This window comes from Cetorhinus maximus, chromosome 5, assembly GCF_964194155.1.
Source record: "Cetorhinus maximus chromosome 5, sCetMax3.hap1.1, whole genome shotgun sequence".
NCBI classification, from domain to species: domain Eukaryota; kingdom Metazoa; phylum Chordata; class Chondrichthyes; order Lamniformes; family Cetorhinidae; genus Cetorhinus; species Cetorhinus maximus.
This window is the reverse complement of record NC_135883.1, coordinates 103,379,256-103,393,255: the sequence shown is the minus strand read 5'-3', so window position 1 is coordinate 103,393,255 and position 14,000 is coordinate 103,379,256. Positions and strand designations below refer to the sequence as shown.

General features: G+C 45.8%; 1 protein-coding gene across 4 annotated transcripts in view; it reads left to right on the top strand.

Moving 5' to 3' along the window:
• Positions 1–14,000, top strand: part of epha7 (eph receptor A7) — a 305,043-nt gene that overhangs the window by 106,503 nt on the left and 184,540 nt on the right. For all 4 annotated transcript variants that reach the window (XM_078542275.1, XM_078542274.1, XM_078542273.1 and 1 more), the window contains exons 4-5: positions 8,049–8,204; positions 9,782–10,117. In XM_078542275.1, coding sequence (XP_078398401.1) covers positions 8,049–8,204; positions 9,782–10,117 — 492 coding nt within the window. The remainder of the gene's footprint in view (positions 1–8,048; positions 8,205–9,781; positions 10,118–14,000) is intronic.

Sequence of the window (14,000 nt, the reverse complement as noted above, 5' to 3'; positions counted from 1 at the left end):
GAGAAGGCATTTTTTTTAACCCAACTGATGTAAAGGTGGAAAGGAAAGGCTGGAGGTGTACGTCTTTTGGAGGGTGGGGGGGTGCCCTGACCCCATTGGGGGCAACTCCCAAGATGATATCCCCCCCCTGCATGGCCCCAAAAACCCACCCCCCAAACCCCTTGCTACCCCCTCCCTGGGGTGTCCGATCCCTCCCTGTCCTAAAAGGTCTGACTTACTTCTCCCCAGGATTCATTGTTCTCTTCTTCCTGGGCTTTTTTGCAGTCCCAGCATCAGCCAATACTGAGTTTTGGCTCTACTGAGATTGCTAGAGCTGCCGGCCAATCAGATTGGCCGGCAGCTCTTGAGGGTGGGACTTCCTCCCACTGAGGGGCACAAGTCACACTTTCTGCTCGTTTAGGCTGCCACCAGCATGTTATCTCTGTGGGGCGGCCTTACTTAAAATTGGCTGGTTTGGAATCAACTTTCATAGCAGAAGGAGGGAGGGGGCAAGCAATACCCACCCCTGTAAAATTCATCCCCAGGGCCCGGATTTTCCGTGCCCACTGGCGTCTGGCATGTTTGGTGATGTGAGCAGACAATATGGTGAGAAGGCAAAAAATTGATTTCATGATGTCGTAAAACCAGTTTGCAATCATCCGCTCCACTTGCCAATGGCGGACCGCATTTCCTGCCATTGGACATTGAGAACCTTATTGTAATCCATCTGCATATCATTACAAAGCCAGGCTGCTGGAATTGACCCCTCCCGCTGGATCGTCCGCTCACTCACGCCGACGTGCTTCACAACAGCTTATAAAAGGCGTGCACTTGGCGGGCTGCACTTTGAGGGGACCTCAGAGGTGATTACACAATAGCATTGTGGAGCACTAGCCCGGGTCGCCTGTTGGACTTCAAGGGTGAGTCATGTTGCGGGGGTGGGGAAGTGGGGAGTGGGTGGCAAGGGCTGCTCTGCAATTGCGGCGACTTGGTCGGGGGGGGTGGTGGTGGTCAAGGGCTGCCATGCAGTTGAATGTGGCACATAAGCACATAGGAGACGCAGTGGGCAAGGGAAGCAGCCACGCATTAGGGAAACCTGTATTAAGTGACCATTCCTCAGCAGATGCAGCCACATTGATATGACTGGAGTCAGGCAACTAGCTTCTCTGCCCACTCAAGCAACGCAAAGGCATCAAAGTGCCACCAAGTGCTCCAGAGCTTTTCATCCCTCGGGCACAGACTGCAAAGTAATGAGCATTTTAGTGGATTGCAGAACAGTTGGATGACTGGGCACATTGTACAATCTCCTCGCTAAAGCTGGCCACGGAGCAGTCACTGGTGGAGACGCTCACAGCCCCTTTCAATGTCATCATCCAGGTTTGGACCTGTGCGGGTAACAGTGCAGCTTTGTAACATGAGCTAGGAGAATACCTGTGCCTGAGCTGAGAGCACAGCGTGCAGTCCAATGGGCAAAGCTGCCGCCAATCGGCTAGGTGGAGCGGGGCGGAGATGGCTGGGATCTTGGGCAGCCATGCAACGCACTAACCTTTGGCCATCCAAGTGGTGGCCAGCACTCTCCGGGATGCGTTAAAGGGCCTTCAAACTTAACCAAGACAGGCTCTTAGTACACCCATGCCAATCACGTGTCTGTCTCTTTCATCCTGCAGGAGAAGTATATCAGGACACTGAAGCCTAGTGAATTAGCTATATGCCTCAAGGCTTACAGAGAAAGAAAACGATGGAGAAGAGAGCGACTGAGACACCTGGCTGTGCAGAGGGAGGAGCAGCACCTTCTGGAGGAAGGGGCGGCTGGGGCTTCTGCACATGCCTCCAAGCACCATAGTGAGCCATTGCTGCTTGGCGCCTAGCTAGACCCAGGGTGTATAGACGCCGCCTTTCATTCCTGCAGATGACTGAAAACCAGTGTCGCTGAAGACTGTACATGTCCAGGGAACTGGTCGGTCACATCTGCCAGCTACTGCAGGATTTGGTGCCATGTGGATGTGGAGGGCATCCACTGCCAGTGGCTGTAAAAGGGACAGCAGTGCTCAATTTCTATGCCAGTGACTCCTTTCAGGGCTCCTCAGGTGACCTCTGTGGGATATGACAAGCCTCCATCCACAAATGCATCCATGAAGTCATGGATGCCATCTTCGTGAGGGCACACAGCTTTGTGCATTTCACCTAGGACCAGGACAGCCAGGATGCAAGAGCGATTGGATTTGCCCAGATCCACGGTTTCCCACAGGTGCTGGGTGCCATCAACTGCACTCATGTGGCACTTAGATCTCCGTTGCAACATGTGGTCAACTATATCAACTGCAAGGGATTCCATTCGCTGAATGTGCAGCTGGTGTGTGACCACCACAAACGCATCCTGCAGATCTGTGCACAGTTTCCAGGGAGTGTGCACAACTCCTACATTCTCAGTCAGTCACAGAACCCTGAAGTCTTCCAGAAGCCGGAGGGATGGCTCCTCTGGCACAAGGGCTACCCACAGGGGACGTGGCTGATGACACCCTTGCGGCGGCCTCAGACTGCAGCAGAGCGAAGGTATAACCAAGGCTCATGCTGCAACTCGTAACTTGGTGAAGCAGACCATCACGATGCTGAAAATGAGGTTCCGGGGCCTGGACCAGGGGCCTGGACCAGCCTGGTGCAATATGGTCCACAGAGGGTGGCATGCATCATCGTCCCCTGCTGCACCCTTTACAACCTGGTGCTGCAACGGGGAGAGGAGTTGGCCGAAGAGGAGATGGAGGAGTTGGAGATATCCTCCAATGAGGAGGACGTCGACGGAGATGAGGGTGAGGAGGTCCTCGAAGGCGATGATAAGGCCCTCACAATGGCCAGACGAGGCAGGCATGCTCGGGAGGCCCTCATAGCTGCTAGATTTGTAGAGGATGATGACGACATGCAGTGAGGAGACCTCATAGATGCTCACATTGCATTTGTGAATGTTTGACTCCAGTCTGACTTATGGCAATGCACATACCCTCTGTGATAATGCCCCTGTCATGGAGGCGCAGCAGAGGCCCTAATAGTCGCTCATTTGCAGGAGGATGATGATGACATTCAGTGAGGACACTCCATAGATCTTCACATATCTTCTGAGAATGTCTGACTCCTGTCTGGCTTAGGGCAGCTTGCTTGTGCTCTGTAATCAAGGTCACATCATAGAAACACAGCCATGAAACTTTAAAAGTATTTGATCCTTTGTCTGCCTTCAGCACTTGACGCCTTCAGGAGCACAGCGTCACAGGTCAAAAATGCTGAAGAGATGGGGGCCAGCCCCACGTTAAAGGTGCTGAGGGCATACAGAGGGTATGAGAGAACTCTGTGGCGCCTGCGCATGACATTCTGGCAGCAATGACCAGCAACGTCGAGGTGCAGGCATCAGTAATTTGTCCAACGAGTGTGAGGCCGGACCATCAATTTGGTCTGAAGGCTGCATAAAGCACAGGGAAGAGGCCCTGGACTGAGACACCTGCCTTTATCTTGTGCAGAAAGGTTCCACATCTGAGTGACACGACCACTGCTCATTAGAACAAGGAGCCATAGGCAGGGAGTTTATCGACAATAGTGAACAGTATGTATAAGTGGCTAATACCCATGCCCAGGCTGTGCAACTGCTTTATAGACCCATTTAATCACATTTTGATTTGATGTTGGTAAGTTTCCTTTCCATTTTGTCTTTTGTTTTTGCAGTTTCCCTTTAAGGGGCTGCTTCACTTTGTCCCTGATTTTGTTAATTTAATTTAATTGTTTTGACTCAAAAGAGTTACATCTTCTTAACTTTCCTAACCTTGCTGCTATATTTTTGGTGCTCCCCAGACGCCCACAGCGGAGGTGGAGGCAGCCTGCTGACTGACGCCCTGTCTCTGATAATTTTGGCGGGCGTCCTCTGGCGGGCCAAGACTTGGAGTGCCCCAGCCTGTTTTCGGATTCCTGCTTTGTGGTAGTGGCACCCTCCTTGGCCTGTGGAGCTGGAGCTGCTGAGGTCACATGAAGAAGGGATTTGGATGGGCCAGAGACTCCCGGCGTCACCTGGGTGGATGGCCGTGGAGGGTACACCTGCTGATCTTCTTCCCTATAGGTGCCCAACGCCCATGGCTGACTCCTTATGGAGAAGGGGTAGCTGGAGTGAGATTGAGCTGCCCTGCACCCCTCTTGTGTACACACTGTTGGAGGCCAATCATGGCATCAGCGATGGAGTTGAGCCTGTGCACAAAGCAGGAGTGATGCCCTTGACCAAGGTGTCCATGACGGCCGCCATTCTACCAGTTTTGACCTCGGTGCATTGACATGCCAGCGCTATCGCCTCAGCCTGAAGGCAGACAGACTCCTCCATCATGCCTTGCAATCTGAGGAGTGCAGCAGACATCCCTTCCTGATGTTCCCGAGCTTGCCTTTGCAACTCTGGCAACTGCGACATGACCGAGTCCAGAGGCTCGTCATCTGACTCGGACTCAGCAAATTTCTGGCCTCCAGCAGTCCTCTGAATACAAGACATCTGGGAAATCCCTGCCACCGCCTGCTACGAATCAGTCAGTGCGATATGCACACCAGATTGTGATCCTGAGAATGTCTGATTTCTGTCTGGCCGAGGGCAGCTCGCTTGCACTCTGAAATCTAAAACTAGGTCCCACCGAGGTGTATGTCTCTGCGCTGGTGGAGGGTGTGGGCGAGCACTGTGATGGGACTTCAGGGAGGGTCCCTCCAGGCTCCTCTTCAGATGTTTTTTGGAGCTTGATTTGAGGCCCTGGGTCATGGAAGCTGTCGGCTGTTTAGCAGATGCGCCTGCGAAAGCAAGGGGAGATAATTAGTGCATGGCAGTGGCCTGTGAAACAGGACACATCAGTCACAACATCATTGTCTGGTGGATGTTGCACTGCTGAATCCTCACTTAGCAGAGCACCGCTGACCTCATCGTCAGCACAGGAATGGTCCAGATCCTCGCCGGCCAGCTGGATGGCTTTGTTTCCCAAGTCCGTGAGGACCTTGATTTCAGGCATTCCCCCACCAGTCTGCAACTTCTCCTTGTGTGCCAGCTTCTCCTGCATGAATAGAGGTGAAGAGATTGGTAGCAGATTACCAGTCAGGCCAGATGATAAGTATGTCTGGCATGTTTTGGTGGTGAGTGGTCTCATGGATGGGTTCAGGACAATGAAGGTATGTGAGTGAGTGAGTGAATGGTGATGCCCCTTGAACTGGCAGTAAGGGCCCTGTAGATGTGTGATAGGTTTGTGAGTATGTGCGTTGAGAGTGATGAGAAGAGTGACTTACCCTGGCAGAACAGAGGAGATCATTCATCTTCTTGCGACACTGGGTGGCTCTCCTCTTTTGAAGGGTGTTGGTGCTGACCACCGCTGCCACTGCCTTCCAACCCTGGTTGGTCATGCCACTGTCCATCCTGCCACCAGAGCGGAGGTAGAGGACATCGCGGTCGGCCTCCACAGCATCCAAAAGGCGTTCCAGTGGCTACAGTCTTTTTGCCTTTCATGGACATCTTTCCTGCAGTAGTCCAGGGCTGGAAGCGCTGAGATGCGTGCACATGGCGTGATGAAGCGGCGAGGTAATATAATGGTGGATGAATGAGACCCTACCCTCCATGGAAACGGCATGTATCCCGGGAATGCTGAATTAATGCGGCAGGTTTGGGACGATACATCGTGAAAAGCCGCCATTGCAGCCAGTGGGTAAACATAGTTTTACCCGCCCGCTACTGCATGTAGTGCAAATCTGGAACGATTCCGCCCCAGGTTTTTTTAACTGTGTTACCACAATGTTTTCATGGCGGCATTATGAATTTTGAAAAAAAAAGCTGTACTAAGGTAACCTTTAAAAGCCTTGAACTGATTTTTAAAAAAGAAACACAATGGATTGTGATGGTTACATGACTTCTCTTGTGGATTTGACCCTTACCACCCAGATGTGAACCAGACAATGTTTACCTCAAGGGGATTCACAAAAGACATTTGGAATTCAATGTATTCTCAAATAGACGAAGGCTATGGGCCCCTGGACTGTACTAACCAATTTCCTTATTTGGAACATGATTCGGTATTGTTGAGACAGTGGCCTACAAAAGGCAGATTCACAGAGAATTATCTTGGAAAAACATCTTTAGGGAAGCAGGCAAGAACTTCAACCCAGGGAGAGAGGGAGCGATATCCAGAAATAGCTCATAGCCTACTGTAAGGAACTGGGCAGCTCAAAATGCCATGCCTGCTGACCTAGGTGCAAGGAACCTTCTCTCCTCCCTGAAAATCTGATTGCATCTACAAAATTCACTTCTTAAAGCAACCTCCGGCAATTTGATAGTGGAGGCCATGTAGCTGCAGGGGCAATGCTGCAACCTCAAGACCTTTACTTCAGTCAACACAACGCCTCAACTTCAAACATATCAGGCCTGCACTGAAAGATAGAGAGACTGAACTGATCCAATTTTTTATAAGTATCGTTTTTATCTTCCTCCGTAACTAATCTTTGTGCGTGTGTATGTGTCAGTGACTGTCTTTTCTGAGGTAACTTCCGGAGAAATAGTGTGAAATAAACTAACCTTTTTTCCTTTTTAAGTAAAAAGGCTTTGCTGCTGGGTTATTTTAAATTGAATTTTTCACTTCACGGGTAAGAAAATACAAGCACACATACAAATACGTTGTTCACGGGCGACTTAGGGGAAACGCCCTTTAAAGTGTCCATGACAATCAGCTAAAGCCATTTAAATCATAGTAGAAAGGATAACAGCAGAGGCTGACAGGATATTTTATGACATTTTTTCACTGCGTTATGACGCTTTCTCCATTGAAAAAGCACCATAATGTATGAACAAATACACAGGCTGGTCACTGTAAGGGTCAGCTTACCTTTAAAGGACAGATCCCTATGATGAATCACTGTATTTAAAACACATCTACATTCTAATAAAACACTTAATAGTGACATGTGAAGATGTGGAAACACTTTACGCCTACCTTTCAGAATGTTCCAGACTCAGCAGGTTTTCCATTTTCTTCATGAACTCTCAAACCTGACATGCTCTTAATGGGCTTCCAAAACCCTGCACCACCAGCAGAAAATGGTGTGCAGGAGGAAATCCGATTATCGACCCCATTTAAAATGGGGAGCTCAACTTCAGCGTGGGCAGGAGTGCATTTACGCACGAGGCATTCCCGATCTGCAAAAAGACCAGAGGAAAATGGTTCAGGGTCGGGAATGCAGAGGAAAATTGGATTTCCTCCAAGAAAAATGAGGTGGCCATTCGTGCACTGAAATGCACCTCCTCACCCAGACACACATTTGGCCCCTGTTCTCAGCATTGATACTTTTTTTATTCAAAAATTCTGAATAATGTTATCACAAGGATGAGAAAAGAGCACTATCCTGACCATCCTCTGTTCCTGGTCCACTTCTTCCAGTGGCTCCAGCATTTGTTCCAAAAGCAAGATTGGTAGAGGGCGATGCTGTTTTTCTCCAGAGTTTAGACCAAAACATATTTATGCCAGATGAATATTCACCTGCTGCATCTTCTGATGTATTCTGTTTGTGGCCAGATGGAATGTTGTAATTTAACAAAGTGGCCAACATGAATCCAAAGTGATTGCCAATTCAGAACTTGCAAAGGGTCAACTGCAAATCCTATAAGACTTAAAATAATTTCAGATTTCTATTGGTTTTCTAGCAAAGGCACAGTGAGGTACTTATATTAATTTGCTTTCGGGAAAAAAGAGATTCAATTGATATAAAGTTGACAGGCAAACTACAATTAGATGAGAGTTCAGTACTGACTTAAATCCTGGCATAAAATGATTTATGTTCTCTACATTACTGGTGTACACTGAGGGACCAAAATGACCATTAGTGAGTTGAAGGGATGATCATTGTAGGTGATGAATGCATCTTGTCTTGACTTCTAGCACCTTGCCTAAGTTAAGTTCTGATTATGTGATCGTCTTTATTGTTTCTCACTTATTCTTCACAATGTTCTTAATGAAAGCTGCACTGAACTATGACCATGTGCTGCCATCGAAGTCACTGACATTAAAATTATATATTTCCTTTGGCAGCTTGTGGACCAGGATTCTATAAGTCATCATCGCAGGACCATCGGTGTGCTCGCTGTCCAGCTCACAGTCACACAGCTCGGGAAGGCTCCTCATGGTGTGAATGTGAGGATGGCTACTACAGAGCTCTCACTGACCCTCCCTCTGTATCTTGTACCAGTAAGTTCACTTGTTTTGCCTTACGACAGCAGAACTTTTCAGGTTTTCGGGCATACGGAGTGGTTTTTACTCACCTGTGCGGCTAATGGACCTAATTTGGGACGTGTACTCCAGTTAGTGAGCTATCTAGTTACCTACTTCTTCAGTTCTAATTTACTGTTGACTGGGAACAGAAATTTGTAATGTTCTTCCCCAGTTTTATGCAGGCTTTTAAGAGTGACCAGGGGATTATCAACATTGCTGCATCCACTGAGCAGGTGAGCTGGGTCAGGAAGGTTGGCACCCGTAACTTGCCAGATTTATTTCAGTGTGCCTGAGGACAAATTTAGATGGTCTTTGGGCCTCTCCTTCTGTAGACACTCATACCCAGTGTTATTCTTTCATGGGATATGGTATCACTGTCGCCCAAAATTTAATTGCCCTTTCAGAGGGCAGTTAAGAGTCAACGACATTGCTTGCTGTGGGGTCTGTACCTGGCTAGACCAGGTAAGGGTGGGAGATTTCCTCCCCTAAAGGGGATTAGATTTTACAGCAATTGATGATTGTTTCATGGTTGGCATCCCTGAGACTACTTTTATAATCCAGATTTATTAACTGAATTCCACCAGCTGCCTTGGTGGGATTTGAATCCATGTTCTCAGATAGTCTGTGTTTCTGGATTACTCATCCAGTGACATTACCACTATGCCACCATCACCATTGCCCCATACCCTATATTGAACCCAGCATTGGGTGCTATCTAATTTAGGACCCATCACTTTTAGTAGCGAGGAAGAAAACTAGAGGCAGAAAACATTCCCTCTTCAAAACAGTGACTATTCTGGGATCAGACACCAGTTATGAGGAAAGATTGAAGAAGTTGGGACTGTTTTCCTTGGAGAGGAGACGGCTAAGAGGAAACTTGATAGAAGTTTTCAAAATCATGAAGGGCCTGGACAGAGTAGATAGGAATAAACTGTTCCTGCTCGTAAATGAATCGAGAACCAGAGGGCATAGTTTTCAAGTGTTTTGCAAAAGAAGCAAGTGTGAAGTGAGAAAAATCTTTTTCACAGAGTGAGTAGTTAGGATTTGGAATTCACTGCCTGTAAGTGTGTTGAAGGCAGGTTCGATTGAGGCATTCAAGAGGCCATTGGATGATTGTTTCTATTTAAATAATGTGCAGGGTCATGGGGAAAAGGCAGGAGGTTGGCACCAAGTTAAAATGCTCAGAGGGCTGGTGCAGACACAATGGGCCAAATGACCTCCTGCACCGTAGCAATTCTGTGATTCTTTTCTGAGGGGGTGCCACTCCTTGTCCCATCAGGTCTCGTGTGAATAATAGTTAATTGCATTGATTTGAGTAGGATATCTGGTCCATGGTCTGGAGTACCATTATATTAATTAATATGTTTAACATTCTAAAAGTACATTTGATCGAGAAAGGCAGAAAGAAAAGTCTGAAAATTCTCGCAAAGAGCCTTAATCATCTCATTTGGAGCTAAAAGTATTGTCAGTTTTTGACATGTCTGCCTAATCTACACATCTGTGTCTGGCAGTGTGCCTTTATCTGACTGATATTTGTTTTTCTGATTCCTAAGGACCTCCTTCTGCACCCCAAAATCTCATTTATAATATCAATCAGACAACAGTGAGTCTTGAGTGGGGTCCACCAGCAGATACCGGGGGTCGTGATGATGTGACCTACAGGATCATGTGCAAACAATGCAGCTGGGAGCAGGGTGAGTGTGTGCCTTGTGGCAGCAGCATCAGCTTCATGCCCCAGCAGTCGGGATTGGCAGATACATATGTGACGGTTCTGGATCTACTGGCCCATGCTAACTATACATTCGAGGTTGAAGCAGTGAATGGCGTCTCAGACCTGAGCCGGACCCAGAGATTATTTGCGGCCGTCAGCATTACCACAAGTCAAGCAGGTAAGACGTAGAGCCAACAAGAGTCGAGACGGCTTCATGCACAGCCTTGATGTCGTTATGTAATGCCTATTTTGTTTTTTTGTCTCCAGCTTAATCTCCAGAAATATCTTCATGTTTTAACTGTCTCTGTTGTACTTGCTGTCCTCTCCTTAATTTCTCCTTTGCTTTAGTCATCTGGTCCTAAGCCCAAGAAATTGAATTGATTTACTCACTCTATCTCCAGTTTTAGTTACTCTAAGGCAAATTTTTGGAACATTTTCTTTCTTCTTCTTTGCCTTTGACTTGATATTTTTTGATTCCTGAAATTGAATCAGTCAAGTTTGGAATATGAAATCATCTTTGAACTAACAAGAAAGTAAAAAACATGATGTTACTATATCAACCCCTGATCTCATCTTAACCTACTCATGAAGAGAGGCCTTAGTTCCTCTAGTGGCTTCTCATAACAAGAGGCCTTTCTCCTCAGTGTCACCCTTGCAAATCTCGTATGGACCTTTCCACAACCTTAAGGCCTTGCTAAAGTACTGGTGATTTCACAACTTTGTCACAAAAGCAGATAAATGAACCCTTCCTCCCTGTCATTTTAAGCCCCAATCAGACCATTCTCATTTCATTCCTGCCTGGGCTTCAGCTTGTCTCCCTGTACTCTCTTTAGAGTGAAAAATCTATAATTGCTCTTGTGAATGTTTGACTGAGTCCACATTTAGTGTATTAGTGCTGATATTTTTAGTTAGCAGTTTTTTAACTGCAAAATTAAATGAAATTCATGAGAGCCAGGTACCATTATTTTGTGGGCTGTGAAAGAAGTGGATTTGATTGCAGAATTACTTTACTTGTCCTTGCTTTGTTCTGTGGCTACTGCTGTCGTTATATTTGGTTATAATGCTAATTAATTTATTTCTTCAAGATACATTTACCCTACAGGCTTAGTGTTGGTATGAAATTGAAACAACTTTGCACCAAAACTAAACTCATGTTGTGTAAATTAAGCAATAAGACCCAAATGCACTCCACAGCAAAGTAGAGGGAGACTCACTCTGTTTCACTGAGTTGTTAAATTTGGGCTTGGCTCTGGATTTAGGATGGAGTCACACTATGACTATCACATCAATGTGAAGTACTGACACTGCAGTTGTAGTGTAAAAGTCAGGGGAGATGGTAGAGGAAATGGTGGTGTAGTTGTAATGTCATCGACTTGTAATGTAGTGGCCCAGCCTAATGCTCTGGGGACGTGGGTTCAAATCCCACCACCTCTGTAGCAGGTGGTGGAATTTAAATTCAGTTAATAAAAAATCTGGATTATGAAAAAGCTAGTCTCAGTAATAATGATATGAAACTATCAATTAATATAAAAACCCATTTGGTTCACTAATGTCCTTTATGGAAGGAACTCTGCAATCCTTACCCACTCTGGCCTCTATGTGACTCCAGGCCCACAGTAAAGTGGTTGATTCTTAACTGTCCTATGAAATGGCTTAGCAAGTCACTCAGTTCAAGGGCAACAAATGCTGGGATGCCCATGCTCCATGAAAGAATAAAGAAAAAAAAACTCTCAGTGCATGAGTTCAGCTTCTTACCTTGGTTTTGGTAGAATATTCCCTTGGTGCGATTTTCTACAGTCCTTTCATCTCTTGAAAATCTCTGTCTCTTTGTCTTTAGTGTGTATACGACAATAACAACTCTGTAATAATAAAAGCTTAGAAATTATTAAGATAGGCACTTAAAATCCTCTGCCAGCTGCTTTGTTTAAGTTTAGCCATTTAAATGAAAGAGTTAATGTCTGTCTTGAACTAGCAGATAGAGTAGCACCACAGCGGCACTTTAAGAGCCTATTAGCAAATATCACCAACAGCAATTTCTGGACAACTTACTTTGCAGTTGCATTGCTCCTACAATATGAGTAAACTGCTAGACTTTCAAAGCGATGCATATGCATTGTGCAAGTATGTTAGCTATCTACAATTCAACTTAATATATTGAAAATGTATGGCCCAGAAGAAAACCATTCAGCCCATTATGTCCGTGCCAGATGAAAAAGAGCAATGTAGCTTTTTTTAAATCATTCTTGGGTCCTGGGCATACTGGCAAAGCAAGCATTTGTTGTCTATCTCTAATTGCCCCTGGGCGGGTGGTGGTGAGTTGTCTTCTGGAACTGCTGCAGCCCATGTGGTGTAGGTACACCCACAGTGCTGTTAGGGAGAGAGTTCCGGGATTTTTGACCCGGTGACAGTGAAGGAAAGATTTCTAAGTGAGGATGGTGTGTGACTCGGGAAACTTGTAGGTGACGGTGTTCCCATGCGTCTGCTGCCTTTGTTTTTCTAGGTGGTAGAGGTTTGCAGGTTTGGAAAGTGCAGTTGAAGGAGCCTTGGTAAGTTGCTGGAGTGCATCTTGTAGTACACACTGCTGTCACTGTCCACTGGTAGTGAAGGGAATGAACACCTAAAGCAATGGCTGGGTTGTCAGTCAAGCAGGTTGCTTTGCCCCGGATGGTGTTGAACTTCTTGAGTGTTGTTGGAGCTGCACTCATCTAGGCAAGTTGAGAGTATTCCATCACACTCCTGACTTGTGCCCTTGTAAATGATGGACAGGCTTTGAGGAGTCAGGAGATCAGTACTTGCTGCAGAATTCCCAGCCTCTAACCCTTTTTCTAGCCCCAGTATTTATATGGCTGGTCCAGTTCAGTTTCTGGTTAATGGTAACCTCCAGGATGTTGATGCTGGGGATTCATTGATGGTAATGCCATTGAATGTCAAGGTGAAATGATTAGATTCCCTCTTGGTGGAGACAGTTATTGCCTGGAATTTGCCTAACTCCGCTTTCCAGCTCTTGTTCCTGCACGCTTTTTTTTTTTCTATTTGTTTTTTAACACACACACTGCAATAAGGTAAACCGCATTGAAATACACCATTGCATCACTGAGTATGTTGTTACTGTGACAAAAAAATGATGCAAGCCTCTCTTGCCTCCCCAAACAAAAGAAGAGTTATCCAACTCTTTTTTTGTATAAAGACAGCAGTGCTTTAAAATCTATGATGCACAAAAATATTTTTATAAATATAAATTTTTAAAAAATCTTTTTCTCTCAAATCTTATTTTTTTTTGTAACAGGACATGTTTTGCTACTATTGTTAAACACAGATATAACTCTGCTGTTACTGTATGGGTTGTGGGCTCATTATTTGGTCTTGCTACTTGCCACTTTAGGCTGCAGATGCTTAACCTTTTACTGTCACCATTTGTTATAGTAATGTAGAAGCGTGTCATAGACCTCCCCAATATGTACAAAATCTTTTTGAGGGATGCAGATTGCTTAAGTCAACACCATCACACATGCATATCTCTCCAATTACACCTCCCTTCTCACCGTCAATGTTGACAAAAGCCATGACACTCTACCAGGCAGGGCACAGGACCTGTGTTGCATTGTCAAATAATGTTTGTTGATTGGATAATTCAGGCCTTGTATTGACCCCTAGAAAGAAAATGGTCCAGTTTAAGTACAACCGAGGAGACTAATATAAACCTTTACTAGGATAAACAAAGACTTGTTCCAGGAGTTATAAACAAACCACAAATACAGGTCAACATTTTTGCAGTGTTGATTTGATTTATGTTGCTGAATGTCAAAACCAAGACTGGGTCAATATAGGCATGTTACAATGTTCACTGCTAAGAAAGTAGAGGATTTTTAACTGGCACGAGCTGATTCATCATTAAACTAGCTCAGTGAAAATGTTTCTGGGCAGCCGAATGGAGATCAATTAACTACTAAGTCCATGGGAAAAAAATTAGCAACCTTTCTGCACTCCATTTGCTGAGAGGTCAAGCACTAAGAGAGAGATAATTGCTGCGAGCAAGCAGAATGAATCGGGGATGAGCAGAA